This window comes from Phoxinus phoxinus (assembly GCF_949152265.1).
Source record: "Phoxinus phoxinus genome assembly, chromosome: 16".
In the NCBI taxonomy this organism is placed as follows: Eukaryota; Metazoa; Chordata; class Actinopteri; order Cypriniformes; family Leuciscidae; genus Phoxinus; species Phoxinus phoxinus.
This window is the reverse complement of record NC_136891.1, coordinates 14,467,984-14,493,904: the sequence shown is the minus strand read 5'-3', so window position 1 is coordinate 14,493,904 and position 25,921 is coordinate 14,467,984. Positions and strand designations below refer to the sequence as shown.

General features: G+C 39.0%; 1 protein-coding gene across 1 annotated transcript in view; it reads right to left on the bottom strand.

Moving 5' to 3' along the window:
* The window catches only part of rngtt (RNA guanylyltransferase and 5'-phosphatase), a 121,384-nt gene that overhangs the window by 80,223 nt on the left and 15,240 nt on the right, over positions 1-25,921 (bottom strand). The window contains exons 5-10 of the mRNA XM_079639079.1: positions 23,855-23,930; positions 18,480-18,732; positions 18,230-18,339; positions 17,079-17,180; positions 10,287-10,422; positions 3,598-3,669 (exon numbers count right to left, since the gene is read on the bottom strand). Of these exons, the coding sequence (XP_079495205.1) occupies positions 3,598-3,669; positions 10,287-10,422; positions 17,079-17,180; positions 18,230-18,339; positions 18,480-18,732; positions 23,855-23,930 (749 nt within the window). The remainder of the gene's footprint in view (positions 1-3,597; positions 3,670-10,286; positions 10,423-17,078; positions 17,181-18,229; positions 18,340-18,479; positions 18,733-23,854; positions 23,931-25,921) is intronic.

Here is a 25,921-nt window from a genome sequence, read left to right as displayed (position 1 = left end):
AATCGCGGCATCGCTTCATCTCAAGGAAATTCTCTCCTGGATTTTGCCGCTCCACCCTCATATTCATGTCAGTTATAGGACCTCAAAGAGAACGCAATGAGCTCACGAGAGGAAAGCGAGACGCTGGTTTCCTCTGCAACTTTATCTGCTGTTGAAAAATAACTGCTTTACACACCATTTGATGTCTTATTTTTTTAAGTGTGTTTTTTGTAGTGTCAATTATTTCCTCATTTGAATTTTCCAGAGATGCCACTGCTTCCTTTCCTTCCTCCGAGAAAACAGCCCTGCTCAGAAAACGGCATAATTACGCTGTTTAACTTTTGGAACCGGCTTTGTGTCGCATGATTGCGATTCCTTAAAATGCTGTCTGGGGAGGCGGAGACACATTTAACAGAAGTCCAATCTGCACAAATAAATGCCAGTTCTGTCAATGCAACCTGGTATATTACAAGATTATCGAGATGATGTGTGAGAACAATTGATATATTAAAATCCATTCTCCCTCAAGATCCCTCCTCCTATCAAGATGCAACTGTATTATTGGAAACACTGATTCATGAGAAGGCAGGGGTAAGGTATCGCCTGCCAAGCCCAACAGGGACACACAGGAGAAGCAGACCTACAACAGGCCAGAACACAGCAGGGGGATTCATATGAACGACAGGAAGTCTTGGCCAAGCAAAGAGTAACGCCACAATCCTTTGTTTTTATACCATATGCCACACATCCAAGAGGACCAGCTTAACTCTTCACACTACAGGGACTATTCTCTTTAAAAGCTATATTATACAATGATATGGTTATATTTTACAAGTGAAATTTAGTGGAGCTTGACCTTGCCAAAGTCACCACAATGTCTAGTTCGCTTTCGGTTTTGTGTCGGGGTTTGGACACTCATGCTCCGTGTTTTGTCTTTTGTTGGGAGCGCACAGGTTGAGTGTTTTCTGTGTTCACTTGTCAGGGGTTCTTGTCTTGTTCTGTGTTAGCACGCGTTAGCACGTTTTGTGTGGACACGCAGTCGGTGAGAGCTCTTATTGGCTGTGTTCTCGTGTCGTGTTTTGTGTGAGCACATGGCTTTGTTTTGTTTGTTTCTATGTACCATGTGCTCCGTTGCACATCTACATCTACAATTTTCTTTTTTGAATTTCGTCCATAAATCTCATCTCTTTCTATTCCTTGGGTCCAAGAGAATACAATGGTATACGATTTTCAACGGTTGGCCATTTTGTCTGTCCGCCATTTTGAGTTGTGTCCAAAAACTACTTTTTCTAACAACTCCTAGATGGTTTGTTCGATCTTCACCAAATTTGACATGGATCATCACCAGACCAATGCTGACAAAATCATTTTGATATCTCAAATCGTTTTTGTATAACTCAGGCTCAAAGTTGATGATGTCAATTTGCAGCATTTCAGTGCAGCAAAATTTTGACATATTACCGTTTTAACTGTGGGGAGGGTCGATACAGCAAAATATTTTGTGTTTAAAATATTCTCGTATATTTCTGAACATGAATTGCTAAATAAATGTTATTTTGACACACAAATGCAGTCAAACTGGGTCTGCACTGCAAGCCAGCTGCGCACTGTGATGCTAGAAAACTTTCGCTCACGATTACAATTAAAAAAGCTGCCAGCACACTCGTTCATAATACAACACGATTGACAAGACAGACAGCAGCAACAGTAAAATGTGTCTAATGTTATGAGAGGGTGAATAGGGATACAACAGCCTGCATCATCATAACCTGAGAGCTCACCTGTTACATACGGTCACTGATACATTCAAACTCATTTGAAATCAAATTGTCTTGTGCTATTGTGAAGACTATTTCTAAAATAACCCCATAGTGCAAATTTAATCTAGCGTCAAAGTTGTATGCTTTTAAGTTTCTGTTATTGCCAAATTTACGTATCTTCCTAAAACAATATAAATATGATTCAGCACATACATTTCATAACTGAAAAGACAAAGAACACTGTCACCTTGACTTGTTTATTAGGGTGAACAATAAAAACCATTAAAAAAATCTTACCAGCCTCAAAAGTTTAAACGGTTGTGTATAGTACAAATAATTTTATGGACATATAACCAACTATTTTTAATATCTGAAACTCAAAAAGCCTAAAACAGAATTTGACAAAGTCTGTGTTGCAGGGGAGTAAGAGAAGAGCTCTTCTAGTGTAATAACCCATCCACAACACACTCGACCAATGCAGAGAGACAACGCAACACACTCAAGAATCTCCTGCACGCTGGTTGTGAAGGAGAACTCCAGCAGTGCTCAGGGAAAAAAATACATTTTAAGAGACATATCTGCATTAGTCTTTAATGTACTCATATTTTAAATGAAAACATAATAAATAAAGTTGATGACACGTGCTTAATGCACACATGAGCACTATAACTGAATTGAATATTAGTCTTCCCAAGCTCAATTAATGTGCCGTCTATATTTATCCACGGGTTGCCTGTGGCATCAATCTTAAAAATGAAGGATCAGCGTTGCATTTTTGGAAAAATGTTCCTTTCGGCACGGTAACCAAGCAAGACGAATCCACGCGTCCTGTCTCAAATGCACACGGTGCAGAGGGTGATTGCCTAGATTTATTTAAAGCGTACTGCAGAAAATGATGCAAGAACAAGCTAAGATATACTCATTCACTGCCAAAACTAAGATGAATGTGAATTATAACCTAAAATGAACTGACCTACACAATTTATAGACACCAGTCAATATGAAATCAAACCAGACTCTATTTTCTGTCCTAATACACATTCCTGGTCTTACTGTGAATGATTTAGCACTGCATGCTATTTCACAGAGGGAAAAAAACAGGATAAATCTCACCAACTCGCACAGCTTCGATTTAGGGAGAAAAGATTCACAGAAAATCAACCCTACCTTAAAGCTCCTCTGAAACAATACATGTTGTGAAAAGTGCTCTACAAATCAAACTTACTTCAATTGATTTCCTTTTCGCTTGATGTCACCAAGCAGTTTCATGAATAAATGTCACATTCTAGATGTAAAATTGGCTCCATATGCCGTTTCATGACCTATATGACTTTCTTTCTTCTGAGCATAAACACAAATAGATTTTTTTTAAAGAATATTTATGCAGTCTACTTGATTTATGTGCTATATTACAAGTATTCTGAAGCCATACAACCATAATTTGGCTGAGAGGAAGAATATACAGGGGAAGATCATCAATAAATTCAAGCCTGCCGTGTCTAAAAGTGCCATGTTTGAATGTAATCCACTTGCTAATAAAATCTGAGAGCTGCTACGTAGAAGAAATAAAGTAGCCATAATAATTAATATTATGATACTTTTATATTTTTTGGTGCTTTTTGTCCTTTTTTGGAGCTGACAGTATCTTACACTAAACATTTCCTTTTGTGTTTCACACAGGTTTGGAAAAGCATCATGGATAGTAAATAATACCAAATGCCAATTTGAATTGCTGGGTGAGACACCTCTGTTCCTGCTCGTTGTCATTTTGCATTAGGTCTACTGCCAACAGTAATTATTAATTACATAAAGAACAAACAGGACAGTGTTTTTGCTATTGTTGTTAAAAGGCACTCACGGTAAATTTAATGATGTCGTAGATGAGATAGCGTGGGACGGGCTGGCCGTTCACTTTGTCGATTATCATCTCCTGCAAAAAAAAGATGAAGACGATAAGAAATACATATCTACTGCCCATAAATCCAGCTAATAAAAATCAACATGATGTAACAATGTGATTTTGAATAAACTCTCAAAATTAAGATATTTAGTCTTGTTCGGTTAATATGTGGGGTCCAAATGCCTGACCTGTCGAGTTTTTTTGTTTTTTTTTAAACAGTCAACACCGATCTGTGGCCGAAGTTGATTACACTGGTGAAAAACACTTTTATGAAAGAAAAACAGACTAGACTGCACTGGACACACAGACTGAAGCATGGGATCACTTCATATAAGGTTGAGAGCATAGATAGCCTACATGCTGCAGAGTATAACAGTTTTAATGGTGAAACGAGAGTGACGTTTCTTCTGCGCTAGTCAGTCAAACAGTAGAGCGGCTAAAGGTGTCTGGGGATTCATTAGAGGAATACACTGTACCAGTGTCAGTCTTGGTGTGAACAAACCATTCTTCTGTTTCTTTGTTTTCCACATCACGTTTGTGAAATCGCAATTTAGACTTATTTGAGCACAGGATGCACTGAAGAGACATTCATTTCTACTAAAATAGCTTGCCAAAGCATTTTTCACTCGTGTTCTCAGACCTCTGGACCTTCAACATTTAAAGTCATTTATTTAAAAAATGCTAAGTAATTTATGTTTAAATCGATGTTTTGGCATATATACACAGCCTTAAAAATATTTTTGTTGCACCAAAAAGGACTGATCTTAAACATTGATTAAATCGTGATTTATCTAATAATTAAAATCAGGTTTACATGAAACCCTCATTGTAATCTTGTTTTTTTTTACCGTAAACCTAATTAACTTAAAATTAATTAAACTTCAATTAACTAAATCCTGTTGTTTCATTACTTTAAACTTAGATTAAATCACAGTTAGGGATTACCTTTAACTTCCTGCTCTTGAGGTTTAAATAATAAGAAAAAAAGGCATAATTGGACACTAAAATTAATCGTGACAGACTGAGTAAAGCAGACGTGGTGTCAGGCCTCTGAGATACGATAAATATATTTACAATAAATAAAAAAGTACATCAAATATAAAGCTGGATTAGGCGACTCATCTCAGTGGAGACATGGATCGCTGGTACATTAGAGGACATGTTTTGCACACACGGAAACGAGACGAGGACATGACCGTTAGACTAGACGAGGAGATGAGCGTTAGACTAGACGAGGAGATGAGCGTTACACTAGATGAGGAGATGAGCGTTAGACTAGACGAGGAGATGAACGTTATACTAGACGAGGAGATGAGCGTTACACTAGACGAGTATAAGCCTTACACTAGACGAGGAGATGAGCGTTACACTAGACGAGGAGATGAGCGTTACACTAGACGAGGAGATGAACGCTACACTAGACGAGGAGATGAGCGTTACACTAGACGAGTATAAGCGTTACACTAGACGAGGAGATGAGCGTTACACTAGACGAGGAGATGAGAGTTACACTAGACGAGGAGATGAGAGTTACACTAGACGAGGAGATGAGCGTTACACTAGACGAGGAGATGAGCGTTACACTAGACGAGGAGATGAACGCTACACTAGACGAGGAGCTGAGCGTTTCACTAGACGAGGAGATGAGCGTTACACTAGACGAGGAGATGAACGCTACACTAGACGAGGAGATGAACGTTACACTAGACGAGGAGATGAACGTTACACTAGACGAGGAGATGAGCGTTACACTAGACGAGGAGATGAGCGTTACACTAGACGAGGAGATGAACGCTACACTAGACGAGGAGATGAGCGTTACACTAGACGAGGAGATGAGCGTTACACTAGACGAGGAGATGAGCGTTAGACTAGACGAGGAGATGAGCGTTACACTAGACGAGGAGATGAACGTTACACTAGACGAGGAGCTGAGCGTTTCACTAGACGAGGAGATGAGCGTTACACTAGAGACGAGGAGATGAGCGTTACACTAGACGAGGAGATGAGCGTTAGACTAGACGAGGAGATGAACGTTATACTAGACGAGGAGATGAGCGTTACACTAGACGAGTATAAGCCTTACACTAGACGAGGAGATGAGCGTTACACTAGACGAGGAGATGAGCGTTACACTAGACGAGGAGATGAACGCTACACTAGACGAGGAGATGAGCGTTACACTAGACGAGTATAAGCGTTACACTAGACGAGGAGATGAGCGTTACACTAGACGAGGAGATGAGAGTTACACTAGACGAGGAGATGAGCGACACACTAGACGAGGAGATGAGCGACACACTAGACGAGGAGATGAGCGTTACACTAGACGAGGAGATGAGCGTTACACTAGACGAGGAGATGAGCGTTACACTAGACGAGGAGATGAGCGTTAGACTAGACGAGGAGATGAGCGTTAGACTAGACGAGGAGATGAACGCTACACTAGACGAGGAGATGAGCGTTACACTAGACGAGGAGATGAGCGTTACACTAGACGAGGAGATGAACGCTACACTAGACGAGGAGATGAGCGTTACACTAGACGAGGAGATGAGCGTTACACTAGACGAGGAGATGAGCGTTAGACTAGACGAGGAGATGAGCGTTACACTAGACGAGGAGATGAACGTTACACTAGACGAGGAGCTGAGCGTTTCACTAGACGAGGAGATGAGCGTTACACTAGAGACGAGGAGATGAGCGTTACACTAGACGAGGAGATGAGCGTTAGACTAGACGAGGAGATGAACGTTACACTAGACGAGGAGATGAGCGTTACACTAGACGAGGAGATGAACGTTACACTAGACGAGGAGATGAGCGTTACACTAGACGAGGAGATGAACGCTACACTAAACGAGGAGCTGAGCGTTTCACTAGACGAGGAGATGAGCGTTACACTAGAGACGAGGAGATAAACGCTACACTAGACGAGGAGATGAGCGTTACACTAGACGAGGAGCTGAGCGTTTCACTAGACGAGGAGCTGAGCGTTTCACTAGACGAGGAGCTGAGCGTTTCACTAGACGAGGAGATGAGCGTTACACTAGACGAGGAGATGAACGTTACACTAGACGAGGAGATGAACGTTACACTAGACGAGGAGATGAGCGTTACACTAGACGAGGAGATGAACGCTACACTAGACGAGGAGATGAGCGTTACACTAGACGAGGAGATGAGCGTTACACTAGACGAGGAGATGAGCGTTACACTAGACGAGGAGATGAGCGTTAGACTAGACGAGGAGATGAGCGTTACACTAGACGAGGAGATGAACGTTACACTAGACGAGGAGCTGAGCGTTTCACTAGACGAGGAGATGAGCGTTACACTAGAGACGAGGAGATGAGCGTTACACTAGACGAGGAGATGAGCGTTAGACTAGACGAGGAGATGAACGTTACACTAGACGAGGAGATGAACGCTACACTAGACGAGGAGATGAGCGTTACACTAGACGAGGAGATGAGCGTTACACTAGACGAGGAGCTGAGCGTTTCACTAGACGAGGAGATGAGCGTTAGACTAGACGAGGAGATGAGCGTTACACTAGACGAGGAGATGAACGTTACACTAGAGACGAGGAGATGAACGCTACACTAGACGAGGAGATGAGCGTTACACTAGACGAGGAGCTGAGCGTTACACTAGACGAGGAGCTGAGCGTTTCACTAGACGAGGAGATGAGCGTTACACTAGAGACGAGGAGATGAACGCTACACTAGACGAGGAGATGAGCGTTACACTAGACAAGGAGATGAGTGTTACACTAGACGAGGAGATGAACGTTACACTAGACGAGGAGATGAGCGTTACACTAGAGACGAGGAGATGAACGCTACACTAGACGAGGAAATGAGCGTTACACTAGACGAGGAGATGAGCGTTAGACTAGACGAGGAGATGAACGCTACACTAGACGAGGAGATGAGCGTTACACTAGACGAGGAGATGAGCGTTACACTAGACGAGGAGCTGAGCGTTTCACTAGACGAGGAGATGAGCGTTAGACTAGACGAGGAGATGAGCGTTACACTAGACGAGGAGATGAACGTTACACTAGAGACGAGGAGATGAACGCTACACTAGACGAGGAGATGAGCGTTACACTAGACGAGGAGCTGAGCGTTACACTAGACGAGGAGCTGAGCGTTTCACTAGACGAGGAGATGAGCGTTACACTAGAGACGAGGAGATGAACGCTACACTAGACGAGGAGATGAGCGTTACACTAGACAAGGAGATGAGCGTTACACTAGACGAGGAGATGAACGTTACACTAGACGAGGAGATGAGCGTTACACTAGAGACGAGGAGATGAACGCTACACTAGACGAGGAAATGAGCGTTACACTAGACGAGGAGATGAGCGTTAGACTAGACGAGGAGATGAGCGTTACACTAGACGAGGAGATGAACGTTACACTAGACGAGGAGATGAGCGTTACACTAGAGACGAGGAGATGAACGCTACACTAGACGAGGAAATGAGCGTTACACTAGACGAGGAGATGAGCGTTAGACTAGACGAGGAGATGAGCGTTACACTAGACGAGGAGATGAGCGTTAGACTAGACGAGGAGATGAGCGTTACACTAGACGAGGAGATGAGCGTTACACTAGACGAGGAGATGAGCGTTACACTAGACGAGTATGAGCGTTACACTAGACGAGTATGAGCGTTACACTAGACGAGGAGATGAGCGTTACACTAGACGAGGAGATGAGCGTTAGACTAGACGAGGAGATGAACGTTACACTAGACGAGGAGATGAGCGTTAGACGAGGAGATGAACGTTACACTAGACGAGGAGATGAGCGTTACACTAGACGAGGAGATGAGCGTTAGACGAGGAGATGAGCGTTACACTAGACGAGGAGATGAGCGTTAGACGAGGAGATGAGCGTTACACTAGACGAGGAGATGAACGTTACACTAGACGAGGAGATGAGCGTTACACTAGACGAGGAGAAGAGCGTTACACTAGACGAGCAGATGAACGCTACACTAGACGAGGAGATGAACGTTACACTAGACGAGGAGATGAACGCTACACTAGACGAGGAGATGAGCGTTAGACTAGACGAGGAGATGAGCGTTACACTAGACGAGGAGATGAGCGTTAGACTAGACGAGGAGATGAGCGTTACACTAGACGAGGAGATGAACGTTACACTAGACGAGGAGATGAACGTTCCACTAGACGAGGAGATGAACGTTACACTAGACGAGGAGATGAACGTTAGACTAGACGAGGAGATGAACGTTACACTAGACGAGATGAACGCTACACTAGACGAGGAGATGAGCGTTACACTAGACGAGGAGATGAGCGTTACACTAGACGAGGAGATGAACGTTACACTAGACGAGGAGATGAACGTTACACTAGACGAGGAGATTAGCGTTACACTAGACGAGGAGATGAAAGTTACACTAGACGAGGAGATGAGCGTTACACTAGACGAGGAGATGAGCGTTACACTAGACGAGGAGATGAGCGTTACACTAGACGAGGAGATGAGCGTTTTGGAAGAAAATAGCAGACAGACTGAACTGCATCGATGAGCTCTTGTTTTACCTGACAGACTTCAATCCTTTGGAAATATATGATAATGCTGACATTTACACTTGCTTACCTTTTAAGAGAGAGAACATTATGTTAATAAATGACTTGGCGGCTCTTCAAAATGAAACCGAGCGAAACAGCGAGCTATTGTGTGCAACGGTCTGTAGTGCGTGTCAAATAATATTAGTCATAATAAATAAATGTAATTTCTTATGCAGTATTTATTCATTGCTCCTTGTTCATTTCAAAGAAAGTTTCTGAACATAATTGACAAAAATGTTATTTCATGATTAAGTATCTTATTTCAATGGAAACTTATTTTTACTGTTAGTTACATAAGGCTACAAAAGTTTATCCAAAAATTACAATTACCTCATGATTTACTCCCCCTCTAGGCATCCTAGGTGTATATGACTATCTTCTTTCAGATGAACACAGTTACATAAAATATATATAAAAAAATATCATTACTCTTCCAAGCTTTATAATGGGAGTGAATGGACAGTGCATCTATCCACTATAAAAGTGCTCCATACAGCTCTGCGGGGGTTAATAAAGGCCTTCTGAAGCGAAGCCATGAGTTTTGTAAAAAAAATATGCTTTATCAAACCATTTCTACCATAATAAAGCTTGAAAAGAGCCAGGATATTTTTTTATATATCTCCGATTGCATTTGTCTGAAAAACGAAATTCATACACTTAGGATGGCTTGAGGGTGAAAAAATCATGGGGTATTTTTTTTTTTTTAGGGGAAATATCCCTTTAAGTGGTGCAACACAACTTGCAACAAATTAAAAGTCAAACCTGGATCAAGCTGTGCTTAATTTAAGCTTTATATGTGAAACCCACCCTTGCTATGTCTCCAGTGCTGTGCATGATGCTTCGAGTGAGCTAATAAATGCTTTGAGAGCAAGATCCTCTTTAACATTTAAAGAATTAACTCACAACACTGGCTTATTTTCTAAACCTCTCATGTAAGCCAAACCTGTAGGCATCCATTAAGTACAGGAATAGAGAAGATCCTCTCTTCCTAACCCGATTATCAGGCTTTCAAACCCTGCAATAACTCACCCCATCCAAAAGCGTGTTGGAAAGGTGGATGCGAAGATCCTTCCGGAAAGGAAACTCCAGGTTGGCTATGTGAAAGACCGAGTTGTCTCTGTCAATCATAAAGACTTCGTTTTTTCCATCTATTAACATCATGTACCTGTAAAAACACAAGAGACAGAGTGAGGATTTCTGACCAACTCATAACATGAACATACTTTACATGTGCACACCAGTGTTATTTTAGCATCCGTTAAGATACTATTATATTTCTATTCATATTTTAATAAAAAAATGTATCTTGTGTTCTTATTTTAATTTTAGTTAAAGTGAGTTGTGTTTTTGTATTTTTTATTACTTTTATGAAAAAAATTAAACTCTATATAATTTTTTTTAAAACAGTTTTACATTTTTAGTTATTTTAGCCATTCCTTAATGTTATTGTATGGTTTTGTTAACTATCATTAAGCTGAAGCTCACGTGCAAATGGACCCAGTGCCGTTCTTCACTCTGAAACCTGCAGTGCATACGTTTAATTTATTCGCAGCCTTATAAATTTGAAAATCATACTAAGTCATATCATGCTATAAAATATATATACCATGCATCCCTAGATCAGACCAGTGACGCCAACCAAGTTTCATTACGATAAACTGTTTTCTGTTTTTGCTGTGCTTGTTAGGGGTCTAGAAGAGTGAATTTGGAAATGGTCATTTCTGTGTGACGGTACTACTAATTTTGGTAAAAACTGGAGAAGATCTGTTAGAAGCATAGTTAAAAGAAACATTTCAACATCTCAATATGACGCTCATATTGCTGAGTGAAGTTTCAAAGAGATTTATGTTTCTAGGCCAAAGAGTTAAAAAGTGAAAATCAAACTTTTGATTAATGGTGATGCAAAAGGGTTCGGCAGAGAGACCAGAAAATACATTGGGGACACTAACAGTAACAAACTGTTCAAAAAACAGAAGATTTATGGCTACAACACGAGAAAGAACAAGACGGAAACAACTCTGGACAAATTTCTCAGTTCTTCTCTGTTTATGAGCAGAAATGATCAACTAAAAAAGAGAAACCCTGATTGAGAACACGCATCCCGTTGGCACTGAAACTGCAGGAATTGATGAGCTGCGATGATTAACAACAATGCCTTGTTTCATGTGCTTCACTTCCAGCAGAAAAATTAAGATAAACACTTGTCATAATAGGTATAATTGAACAAAGAAAAAAAGAGCCAGGTGAGGTTTAGTCAAGTGAAATTGAGCAATCACTGCAGGGGTGTTCTTTTCAGACATGTTTCCAGCACAGATGATAAACGTAAGATTTAAAACCAAAACACAAACAGGACACAAAGCAAAAGGAGGACCTTCTCAAAAGAGAGGCACATGAGTTTAGGGATATAAGCTGCTTCGAGATGTAAAATAACTCTTCCAGTCCCACCGTACCATGGCAGAACCACTGACTTAGAAACGGGTTTAAAGATGTAGTAACATTTTGTGGGCAAAAAGATCAATAGTGTAGGGATGTGTGAAGCACAGCTCACACCGAAGTCACTTTCAAACCAAGCAGCTTCATATTGGTCAACGCGGCACATTCACGTGACCAACCTGAACCAGAGACCAAATCTACATTGGGGAAATCTTTCGCCCTCAAGCAAAATTACCGATTGCATGGAGCGACTATTTAAACGACTTCACTGAAACTGTGGAAATTCACTGAGAATGGAAAATGTAACCACACCTGAAGACTTCTTGCACCTTTAGGAAATGAATGGCAAGTGGGTTGGCCTCAGGGCAGGCGATGGAAACCCTCATGATGTCAGGCTGGAATAGCCACCAGATATACCTTGAGCTGCTATCTGCTTTCTTGACAGGCTGGCAGAACCTTTGGCTTTGGTTAGGCTCTCCAAATCTTTTATATATATAAATCAAAGTCTGTGCACTTACGGGTACATTAACGTTACATGTTCTTACTTGTTGCATTACTAGGCAACAATTTATCCCATTTCTCTGCTTAAAGGCCCTGAAATGAAAGAAAGAACTGGCGTGACGTCATTTAGAAGACAATCAGTGCGTTTGAAGTTTAAAACGGCTTGCCGGAGTCTGGTAAACATCTTCACATCACCATTGGTCTGTGGTGATGATGTAATAGGTGGGTGTGGCTCCAAGGCTCCGCCTTCTATTGGTGGTGGAAATCTGCTTCCGTTCAGTCCATCGAGGTCAAATGTCCAAGAGTTAAAACATGGCCGAGCTGCATTATAGTAGAAAATACATTTTGAATTCAAAGCTGCTTGTTTTAAAGCAATGTATTGTATAAAATGCTCTATCTGTAACTTGAATGGAGTGTCAAATTGCAAAGCTGGTGTCCATATCCACATCGCTACAATCCGATGCTTTCTTTACTGTCGTTTTCTCACCACTGTAATTTTTGTTCTATGTTTATTTGATTATTATATACATATTCATCTAAAAGTGGCCCTCAGCAGTGTGGACGGCGTTGGGATAGCATAAAATGATTTTACTTAAAATGATAGTTCACCCAAAAATTTTTATTCTGTCATCATTTACTCAAGTTGTTCCAAACCTGTATACATTTCTTTCTTCTGATGAACTCAAAAGAAGATATTTTGAAGAATGTGGGTAACCAAACAGTTTTGACAGCCATCCATGGGGCCCATAAACTGTTTGGTTACTCACATGTTCAGTAGAAGAAAGAAATGTATACAGGTTTGGAACAACTTGAGGGCGAGTAAATTATATAATTTTCATTTTTGGGTGAAATATCCCTTTAAGTACTTTTGACCCCCTAAGTGGCAAACGAAAGCGAACTTCGCCATTAGTATATCAGGGCCAACAGAGCTGTCGACACAGTGCTAATGGAAAGTCAAAAGAGCCATTCTGGTGTGGAATAATTCCCAGACACATTGGACTGTGCTCACGAGTATGCTTTTCACATGTCAAAAAGCAAGATATCAAATAGAGTAGAAACCCTAAGATTTAAAGTAATTAAATCTGCAAAACAGAGCTAAGAAACGTCTTCTTTCTGACTTCAGTTAAGCAGTGCTTGTCTTGTGAATGTGGCAGGGTGGTGTTCTCAGAGAGCAGTGAGGAGCTAAAGATCACATGCCATCAAATTTATATTCAGCGCGCCTGTCCACGTCATTATGCACTCTTGGCCTTTTAGATGACAATAAAGGTGTCTTCAGGGAATTATGCGAGACTGCAATATCCCAGTCACGTATCGTACCGACTGATGAGTGGGAACACTTCTGACTTTGTCTTCTCTCAAATGCTTACAATGTCTGCTCACACACAAATAATTGCACTGTAAAATTGTTTTTAAAAGGTTTGTTTTTTTCTGACAGTAACACTGTTTTCCATTAAAAACAGTAATGTGCTGTAGAAAACAATGCATTCTGGGCACTATGTTTCGCGGTAAGCAACTGCTGGTAATCTACAGCCAATTTTTAACCCTGATCTACTGTATTAATGTATTACGGATTTGTACTCTAGTACCCAATGCATTGTGGGCTGGTGCATTTGTGAACTTTCACAGGAGCTTGAGTACGAGTAAATCTTCCTATCTGTGTTCGCGGATGCTCATGACAGGAATATATGTGGAAGATGTATTTATTTATTTGAAACTGCTCAAGGGTGCAGCGTTCTTAAAAAATGCTGAGGTTTTGGTCGGAGTGTTTTCTCTCACATCCAAATGACTCGAACGGTGACTGATGAGGAACTGAACGAGCCGGAATAGCATTTGAGAGTGAAGTGAGTGATTATTATCAACGCATTAAACAGAGAGGGTAAAATCCTATTGATTCACATAATTTATTCCTAAATGTCACTGTTTATTAAGGCTTTCACACCATGTATTCCTGATGGTTTTGGGCGTCAAGTGCTCGTTGGCGAGAGAAAAAAAATAAACGAAATAACTGGTCAAATCTGTTCTTAAACATTGTTGATTATTAAACTTATAAAACACAATTTCGTTTAACTGTATAAGCTATACAACAGAGTTTGAGTTTGTCTTTTCTGCACTTTTTCTTACAAATGTTCACGTCGATTTTATTATATTTTTGTCCATTTTGGGTATTCTTGCATATAAACAAATGTTCACATTTTTATTAGCCTATTACTGTTGTCTTTTCTCTGTGTGATTTTAGTTACCGAACTATTTTGTGGTTCCCTTATTGAACTAGAGCTGTGTTGCTAAAATTACTCAAATTGGGTTGTTTTTTACCTCACCATTTTTTAGAGTGTATTGTAAACACTTCAAAAATCTTTGAAGCTTGAATCCATTGTCCCGCTAACCACCTTCAAATTACTATTAACGAATCTATTGTCTGACCATTGTACATGCTAACCCGACTCACTCTTTTGCCATCATTATTAGTACACTCTAATTTTCCATGGCTGTCTCTGTTTTTGTTTTGTTTTTTGTTGTTTTTGCATACTCCCCATCCAGCCATGGTCATTTGCCATTTTTTGCCATTTGCCACCTTTCATATTGTTCTAAGCATAGCCATTTTGTACCCGACAACAGTATCTCTCCATCTTAGACCTCTACACTTATTTTCTGCATTGACTGTATGGCATATTGACACCTTTTTGCACTATTTGTACAACATTTTAAATGTTTGATCTGCTGACCTGCATTCCTATGTTTACTGTGTACTTTTGTCTTGTAATTACATGTGTAACTTTATGATTTTTTGTACCTCAACGCTTTTATCTTGGCCAGGTCGCCATTGTAAATGAGAAAGTGTTCTCAATGTGCTCACCTGGTTAAATAAAGGTTAAATGAAGAAAAAAAATGAAAACATTATTTTTTTTTAAATAACCACAGAAATTTGTTGCATGTCTTCGTTTTAACGGTAATAAGCTGTAAAGCAATTTCACAGCATTCATACCGTAGAATTACAGTATATTGCTGGCGACTCTACTGCCAGAATTTGAAAGAGCAATTTTTTTACAGTGCATGCCAAAGTGAAAAGTGGTAGGGAAAAAAAATATGGTTTTGGATATATTAGCACTGGTATCAAAAAAACAATTGTGCAGCCCTTCTTAAAAAAATCAATCCCTGTCTTTGCCTTGAGCTTGAGCCTCTCGTTTGGTCATTATTACAGAGGGCTTTGCTGGACGTCCCCAGAGCAAATGCATCAGTGGCCAAAGCACAGGATAATGGGCTTGTTAGAACGGATCTCCAGTTAAAGAGATCAGCTGTGCCTTTTGAATGTCTCAGTGACGGAGCCAAGTGTTTTTCGATCAAAGAGCCACGGATGTTCTGCTCAACTTTCAGCTAATTTTGGATCCCTATGACACACCAAACCAGCTCATTCGCTGCTGCCATGGCATAAAACCTTCTGCGAGGTGCCAACTGTGGTGCATCTGAGCAGATCCGTCCTATGGATGAGTGTTTAATGATGTTCACGCAGACGCTTGAGCGCATGAGCCAGCGGGAGTGAAGAGAGACAGCTCACATCATTACAGCAGAAAAGCTCAAGCAGAGCTGCCATACAATGACCTGTAGCATCATTAAACGGCCCTGCGCCAACATTATAGAAACCGCACGACACAATTATACTCAAGACGACCATTTGAAGGAGTGCTACAACATCAAAAGAACGATGGAAAAACATTCAATGTACTAATATGTAGGCATCAATGTTATTATCGCTAACTAAATCTATTTCAAAGACAAAAACTAGCATCTTGTTAAATAAAAAATAAAAAACGGAGCCAAAAAACCCCTCAACCAATGCTGTAAGGCCTGATTTAACTTATCTCGTCTAGGCCTGACTTCTCGCTATCGGTGCATTAGACAGGAGGGAGTATTAATATTAATCATAATAAACTTCAAAAGTTTGGGGTTAGTACACATTTTTTTCATGTTTTTGAAGGAAGTTTCTTATGGAATGGAAACTTTAAAAAACATTTGGGCATTATTTTACTTCCATGGCCTCCTCCTGTGCTCACCAAGGCTTGTTCGAAAATACAGTGACAACTGTAATATTGTGAAATATTATTACAATTTAAAATAACTGTTTTCTGTTCAAATACATTTTAAAGTGTAATTTATTCATGTGATCAAAGCTGAATTTTCAGCATCATTACTCCAGTCTTCAGTGTCTTCAGAAATCAGTATAATATGCGGATTTGATGCTCAAGAAACATTTATGATTATTATAAATGTTGAAAAAAGTTGTGCTGCTTACATTTTTTTCAGGATTATTTGATGAAAATAAAGTTCAAAAGGTCAGCATTTATTCGAAATAGAAATCTTTTGTATCATTTTAAATGTCTTTACTGTCACTTTTGAATTGAATGCGTCCTTGATGAATAAAAGTATCTTTTTTTAATCTTACTGACCTCAAACTTTTGAACAGTCGCATTCATATTTTAAACCAACAGTAAAATCAGTAATGCATCATTCAAACTAATTCAATCAAAACTGAAATCCAAAATACAAGATGTTTAAAAAAAAAGTATGTTTAACTGTAAGGGTCAGAGAGAAGATGGAAAAGTGTAAAAAAAAATCAGCAAAATAGTAAACGAGTAACTTCATGCAAATACTTTAGGATTTCAAGAGATAAATTGCCACAAAAGTGTAATACGGCTAAAAAAAACTTGAAAACATGTACAATACATGTTTAATTGCCCTCTTTCAGTCTCTTTGCTTGTTTTTCTACTGAAATCTTGAGGTTCTAGAGCGCAGCAGCAAGTCTGCAAGCGTGTAACTAAGAGCTAAGAGTGTGTTGATATGTTAGCATAGCGTGTGTTTAGAACAACACACTACTTCAGTCGCTGAACTCACCGAGTGCCGTCCGCTTTCCAGCTGACTTTATAAGCGTTCTTCTCCAACAGACGAATGTTCCTGCGGTCCATTGATACGGGCTGAGCACCAGGAAACCCGGATCTGACAGACAAGCACATACAAAAACATTTTGTTTGATAATGGGACACATTGCTGGCTGGTTTTAATTGATCTCCACTCATCAAGGAACGTAATCATGGCTGCCGCTTTATCAGGATAAAAACACACGGCAGAACTCAGCTGAGACACGTTCCATTAATAGGCGACAAATATGTTTCCAATTAAATATTAGGCGCTTAAAGGCACAAATGTCCTTCACCTTACTTTTGACAAACATATGCAACCCTGTTACCCATTCTGGTGTATTTTTATTATATTGTAATTTATTCTTTCGTTACATTTTATAAATGTTATTTATATTATATGTTTATTACTAGGAAAATTTCTAATTTGGTAACAGGGTTGCAAAAATGTCCAACCTCATATGAAGTAAAAGTTAAATAAAACAGCTTATATAATATTCAGTTTGACCTCCCGAGGTTTCCCACATTTCCAGTAGGATAAGCACTTTATTTTATTGAGCTTTTTTTAAGAGGTTTAGTTCTTTACAACACTTTACAATAAGGTTCATTAATTAACATTAGTTAATGTATTAAGTAACATGAACTAACAATGAGCAATACATTTGACACAGTATTATTTATTCATATTTGTTAATGTTAGTTAATAAAAATACAGCTGTTTATTGTTTGTTCATGTTAGTTCACGGTGCATAAACTAATCTTAACAAATACAACCTTTGATTTTAATAGTCAAGTTTTATTTATAAGAGCACAAGTTTAACACAACCGTAGTTTATCCAAAGTTCTTTACAGTACAATAAAATAAATCAATAAACAACAGTATTTATTAGTAAATGTTGAAATTGAAATTAATATTAACTAAGATTAATTAATGCTATAGAAGTGTTGTTCATTCTTAATTCATGTTAACTAATGAACCTTATTGTAAAGTGTTTCCCTTATTCACACCCCACACATTCCCAGTCCTCACCGCCTGACACTTTGCATTACTTGACAAGTCAGTGACACGGGCTCAGAGCTAGTGAGCATCAGCGGGTGTAAAACACACACACACACATACACACTCACTTGTCCCACTCGGAGAACTCCTGACATTTGCGCTGGATGTTGCCGAGCTTGGGCTGTGACGTGACTTGAGAGACTCCTTTGACTGACACCCCTTCCAGAAACACAGCGCCCTGAAACACACACACACAACAGTCACATGTGCACACTAACCACACACTCATCACTAGTATCCCAGATGAGCCGTGCTGTCTCGGACCAGGGATATTCCTTTAGGACTATGAAAGCATGAGCTGAAATGAGTTTTACGCACCACTTTTAGTCGTTCTTTCTTCTTCTTGCCCTGACTGGAGTGAGAGGAGCTGGGCTCGGACCCCTGAGCGCTGGAATTCCCGTCGTCATCCACATCTCCATCCTCCTCGTCATCGAAGCACCACTCGGGGAGATTGGGCGCGGCTGGGGCGTCCTCCACATCCCCATAGCGCCGGAAGAGCTCCTTCAGGTAGTCTCCTTTATAGATGCCCGGGGACCGAGCCTGAGCGAACGCTGCCACAGCCGCCTCCACACTGACCAGATGAAACACACATCACACACATCCTTCAGGACACTGCACTCAATGCAATACTACAGTAGGGATGCACCGATAACCGATCATTTGTTATATTTTAAAGTCGATAACCGAAATATTGGCCTATAAATCTAAATCAAAATTTGTATATAATTTTTGAGAGCCTGATTACAAAAACAAAAGTCTCACCATTAAAAGCCATTTCCCAAGCACACAATTATAATGTTCTTCTCATTATAATGTTATGTAGCCGATATGACAGACTTTAGCTGCTAGCTGCATGTTGCACTTGACCGTATTTTCCTTTTTTGGTGATTCCAAGCATATTTCAAGCAATTCAAAAGCATCATGTTGAACAGTACGCATCTGGAGGATATAATCTATTATTTATCGGTTTTAATATATCGACCAAATTTTCTTATTGGGCCGATAACGATAACATAAAAAAATTAACATATATCTGCCGATATATATACACCGGTCAATATATTGTGCATCCCTAATGCATATACTGCAAGATTAATTACTCTGATTATTAATATATTAATTATGTTTTACAAATATAAATAAAACAATCAAATTCACAAAAAGATGCTAATTTCATTCATGATGTTAAATTAATCAATAAAACAAAACTAAATCATGTTTAAAAGCAACTTTTACGCTGCATTAAAAAAAAAAATGTACTTTTCATTTTCATATACCAATCAAAACAATCCAAAAAAAATGCCAATGTTTAGATCTCAAAATTAATTTATCTTTTTTTATATAATAATAATTATAATTATTATTTGTTGTGGCATTCTTAGTGCTGGGTGACATTTTTATAGCTCAAGAACATTTTCAGTTGCTAACCATGTCCAAGCGATTTGACATTACATAAATACAATTTAAATATAAAATTATCAATAAAAAAAGTTTAAAAAAAAATAAATAAATATTAATAAATAATATTAAATTGATCCAAAGTGTCAGTAAAGACATTTATGATGTTACAAAATATTTATATTTCAAATAAATGCTGTTTTTTTAAACTTTCTATTCTTCAAAGAATCCTGAAAAAGTGTTTCCACAAAAATATGAAGCAGCACAACTTTTTTTCAACAATAATAATAATCATAAATGTTTCTTGAGCATCAAATCATCATATCAGAATGATTTCTGAAGGATCATGTGACACTGAAGACTGGATTAATGATGCTGAAAATTCAACTTTGTTCACAGAAATAAATTACAAATATATTACAATAGAAAATAATTATTTTGAATTGTATTTTCACAATAATACTACTGTATATTACTTCAGTATCAGTTTTTACTGAATTTATGACCAAATAAATGCCTTGGTGAGCACTAGTGGCCCTGAATTGTGTTCAAATCCCAATAGGATTTCAGACATCTCATCTTTGCTCAAGTTAGTGCAGAATCCCCCACTAATAATAAAGATCACAGTGAATAAACATTATTAATGCATCAGTTATTATGAGATAAGCTAAACAGCTGAAGTTTCAGAAATCTGCATCTGTCTTATTATACGACATGTTCTCGCTACGCCACCCTAAAAATGGCTGATGAACTGCTGTAAGCTACAGCAGAATGTCTTCACTTACTGGGGGAAAGCAACCACATGGCAATACGGTAAAAGTCGAACAATTAAATTCTTTCCTCGAGACAACACATCCCTTCCTACTAGCATGCTTGACTAAACATAATGAAGTATCGATTAGCCAAACCAGGTGTGGAAGAGGCGGGTTTAAAAGCCCAAGAGTAAACACAAGTGCTCTTGTGTTACAGATCAACTGCAATGCATCCAGTTTACTGATATTGTAACACTTTACTGAAACTGAGTATCAAACAAAAGTTAAATAAAAGGCTAAACCTCAAATACTTAAATAATATTTGCATGCATTAGTGCATATGCACAATAATATGCATAGTAATTAATATGAAATGAAGCTGAACGGCAGAACTGATCATTTGGTTTCTAAATGTCTCTCAACTCTTGATGGTTTCATGCTCTCTGCAGTTCATAAATGACCAAACAAACTCACTGTGGCAAGTCAGATCATGTATGTTCTGCATCATTGCACGGTTGTGCTCATATGGTGTCTGAAGATGAGGCCTATCCATACTGGCATTTTCTCCTCCTTTTTAACATTTATTTTGCTATCCTAACTTTGCACGATTCTTTTTAATATTTGAGTTTATCATATTTCTGTGCAGTCCACAACCTCATACGCACATGCGGTCAATGGCGAGGGCTTATAAATGCTCAAAACCAATCAAATCAATGTTATTTCTCAACACTTTTCAGAGACGCATTGAAAGCTCCAGTGAGAGAAACACCAGGAACGGCAAACACTTGAAGAAGACTCTAAGCCTGAAGACTTAAGACCGACTTCAGCATGCTGGCATTCACACATGTGACTAAACTAGCGTTATGCGTAAATCTTTACAAACCTGCAAGTGAACGCAGTTTGTCAAACTTGATGTTGTTCACTGCGTGACCTAGTTAGTCCCTATCTCAGATATCTCAGCGTCAGGATTTTATAAGCGTACAATGCCAACACGTCTTCTTAAAGTACTTTAATACGTTGCTATTTGACTTCCTACTATGACTTAGTTCATGAATATTAATTAGGTCATGTTGAACGGTTAGCAAGCTTCCCAAAGTCCAGTCACAAGAAATTAATATTCATGAACCAAGCCTTCTTTCCAAATCATGCCTGTCAGCTAATCACGCAGGCCTACAAAGCAAACACTGTGTAACATAATTCATATTCATGAGCCAAGACTACGTTTATGAACTCGTAGACACGTACAAAATTGAGTCTGTACTACTGATGAGACCGAAAAACAGTTTGGGTATTTCCCTCACACGTTTTTTTTGACATCTCAAATCTAAATTATACCATAAAAAGTCCAATTTGAAAAAAAGCTAATCAGTAAAATAGTCAGATTGTATTTGCTGGCACGGTTTTATATTCTGCTCGGCTGTCCTCTCAGGGTTTAAGCCTTGCCCCCCCGACTGGACGGCCTCGAGCACTGACCGAAGGTGACAGAAGTAAAGCCTTCACTTCCTCACATGCTTTTTTAATGCGCCCTCATTGAAATTTCAGCAGATGTCTCCAAGGCAGACCTACTACTGTTCCAAGCCTTTCCATTTATAGATTACAACTCAGACTCAGAGACTTGGAAATGACTTTTAACTTCTTCCACAGTGAAAGACGTCAGCAGAGTTGTTCTGATCTCTTCAGCAATGTCTTCTGGAAAATGAACACAAAGTTTCCGCTAGAAGAGTGACTCTGATTGTAAGGGGGAATGATATCAAACCGACTCTAATCACGTCTCACGATGATCAATGCGAGTTGACAAAAAACAGGGACAAGAGCACTTTTGTTTTATTCAGCATGAAGAGTTTGTTGATATTGAGATAAATTGAAACAAGCAAAGAAGTGTTCCTGCCTTCAACCCGGGATGTTTGGAAATGCTGTAATTTTGCCGTGATGTGTGATCAAGTGATTTTAGTCGGAATGCAATAGACATTCAATATATCATATTTATTTTTTTCATTTATGGACAAAGACAGGGGTGTTTTGAGTGCTAGAACAACACAATTAAGAACCAACGATGCTTTACATGTTTTTAATTGGTGATTTATGTCATTGACTATGAAAAAAAGTGTCCATATAAACGTGACTATTGACTGTTTACATGTGCAGAAGCAATGCAATATTTTACAATAATCAGAGTAAGGACTTAAAAATATGTAACGATTCAACGTGCAGGGCGGGGCTTTTCCTATTATTATTTTTAAGGATGTTGATTTTTAGAAGGCACATTAGCAACATTAATAGCTGATAACGTACTAATATCAATTATCATATCAATACCGTTATGTGTCGACTTCTATTTATATTCTGAATGGATTATATTTAGCCTAGAAAAAACTTTCAAAAAACACTTTACAATCACTCAAAAAGCGGTCACTTATCTCAGTCCATGATCTCAAAAAGTTCCATTATAATCAAAGTTGTCTACACAGCAATGAACATCTTATTTACTTTTTGTCTGCACTTTGTTAATGATAGGATTCGCAAGCGTGCAGAACTCAGCGTTGAACTCAGCGTTTGTTTGTGAGGCTTTGAGCCGGCTAACTGTCCCGCTGATGGCTACGCGAGCTCGTGCAGAGCTGTCAAAAGCAATCCGTGCGTGAAAAAAACGTATTAGAAAATATCATTTTGCAGTTTGTTAAGTAATTCCCTGATTTCAATCATCATAGAGCCACACAGCTGCATATGGGAATGATATGCAGATGAGTGTATGCAGAGTAAAACTTCATGTATGGTTAGGGGTGGAGACGCATGTCTGACTTGGTTTTATAAAGGGAATTCTGTGCCGTTCTGGCGTATGCATGATTTATAAATCTGAATCTTGTGTACGCACACTTTTAGGATGAAATCTACATTAAAGGACAATTCCGGAGAAAAATGAACCTAGGGGTAATTAACACATGGTTACCGAGTCGATCGTTCTTCTCTGGGATGTGTTTTCATGATAATCGAATGTAAAGAGTTGTATCTCTAAAAACTGATTAGCTTATAACGCTAGTATATAGGGCATCGAATATAAGTAAAAAGAAATCGCTAGTTAATACAACTAACCAGGCTCAAAATAGCCTCACGCTAACACGGTAGCATAATGAGGGTCCCTACATGCAAACCGAAGCATTGAGAACGTTGTAAGTGTACAGACAGTTTAATAAGAAGATACTTTATAAAGACAGAACACGTCGCGTATACAGGCAGGAGCCATCTTTGGAAAACAGTCTCGACCAGTCGAGCCACGAACGAACAAATGATCCTTATGAAGCTGTTCTTTTAGTTACGGTTTGAATTAGTCTGTCAAATAATCCACTGATGATTGTGTTTTTTTTTTTTTTTGTAAGGAGTGATATTTTAGGTACCGGTAATTAATGTGCGTGCAAAAAGAGCCATTTTTAGGTTTGCTTGGCTTGGTATCCTCCAGCTACTGTGGCTGGTCACCAAAAAAGGTTAATTTAGTGGCCAGTCTACGTGTGTTCATTTGGTGAGTGCTCGTGTGTGTGTGTGTTTTCTAACCTCCAGTCCATTTTCTCCACCAGGTAGGCACATATTAAGAAGCCCGTGCGGTTGAAGCCATGTGTGCAGTGAACGCCTGCGGGAGACACAACACAACAACTGACTTAAACAACTGAATCACACAGACCACCCACCTGCCAAGCCAATCATTTCTGGGCACATGAACGATTTTCATCCTTCACTGGAATCAATGTCATCATTTTTGGTTATTTATGCAGTCTGTGAGCATGGGCGGATCTAGACGCTGGCCTTTGGAAAGATGCAGTGGTAATTGATGACAAAACAAAGCCCTTCATTCGAGAGGACTGCTCTCCTCTTCATTGATACACATATTAAATATGCAGCGCTGAACTCTGCTCAAGCCAGCCGCAGCTTGAAAATAGCTGTGAACTTATTAAGATAATTACAGTCATCAACGGATGTGGCGAGCGTCGGGCTTTACGAGCGCTTCTTTCATAGAGCTGGCCTTTTGTTTTGAGTCTGCCATTTTTGTAACAGGGTAATGATCCAACATAGTAATGAAAAACAGTGAGATGCAAAGGCCAAAGCCATCCATCTAATGCACATGAACATAGTAGTGGCATCACTATATATTGGTACTGACTGATCTATTTCAAAAGTTGAATACTGATATTGTATATATACTAAACATACAATAATATTGTAATTAATCCAGCGCCAGTTACTACAACACAGTAGGTGGCGGTATGACATCTTAAAGGTCCCTATATACTTACAGAGAAATTATTTTTCATTCTTAAATTTGGGAGGAAAAAGATGTAACTTTTCAGCGATGTACAGTTAGCAAACATCCCAACTATGGCAAGCCGTTTTAACTTTTATCAATTTCCAGGATATGAATCCTTAATATCAACACTTTAATTGTTGATATCTGTAATTGTATTTTCACTAGTGAAATGTCACCATAGGCTGCCATTCAAAATCAATTGTTGATATCAAGAATTTATTTCTTACTAGTTGATATTCCAATTTCACATATAAGAAATACAATTCTTACTAGTAAAAACCTTTATTTTTGATATCAAGAATTGATTTCTTACTACCGGTAGTAAAAATGCGAATTCCTGATATCAATAATTAAATTGTTATTTTTTATTTTAACTAGTGAAAATGTAATTGTGGATATCAAGAATTAGCATTGTTACTAGTTAGAAATCTAATTCCTGATATCAATAACTATCATTTTAACTAGTGAAAATTGAATTGTTGATATCAAGTATTCATATACTGGAAATGAATAAAAGTTAAAACGGCTTGCCATACCCAACACCTAGCCTACTCTGCTAAGAGCGGCATTTATGTGCTGAGCACTTCACTCTCAATAATACAATAAACCCAACAAATATGACATCAGAGAGAAAACAGCAGTTAAGAAAGCATCTGATCATGGAAATTCGGTACTCCAGTCAAGTCACGTTTATTATCTAGCACTTTATACAATAGATTGCTAAGAAGAAGCAGCTTTACAGTATTAAACATTTAAAAAACAGGGTCAGTGTTGCTTTCCATTATAATTAAAACTTGAGTCTGTACTATAAAGCGGGTCTCTAGTGTGCGAATGTTATCACTCAGGTCTGAGCTCGACGGACTGAACGGAAGAAATGAACCGGAGAAGATTTACACCTCAAAGGAGGCGGAGCCCCGAGCCACGCCCACCGATTACATCATCAGCACCACTGACCAATGGTAGTTCAAAGTAGGGCTGGGCGATATATCGCATGACATTGTTAGGCGCATCACGTCAGTAAAGCCGGTTCATTGATTAGTAGTCAATCGCCATCACCTGCTTTCAGATGTAGTGGCATTTACTACACAGAGCCGTAGTTAACTGACAAGCGGAGCCATATCGCATTAATTATCGCGGACGTATTGCCTGCGATAATTAATGTGATATGCTCCGCTTGTCAGTTAACTACGGCTCTGTGGTAAATGCCGCTACATCTGAAAGCAGGTGATGGCGATTGACTACTAATCAATGAACCGGCTTTACTGACGAGATGCGCCTAACAATCTCATGCGATATATCGCCCAGCCCTAGTTCAAAGG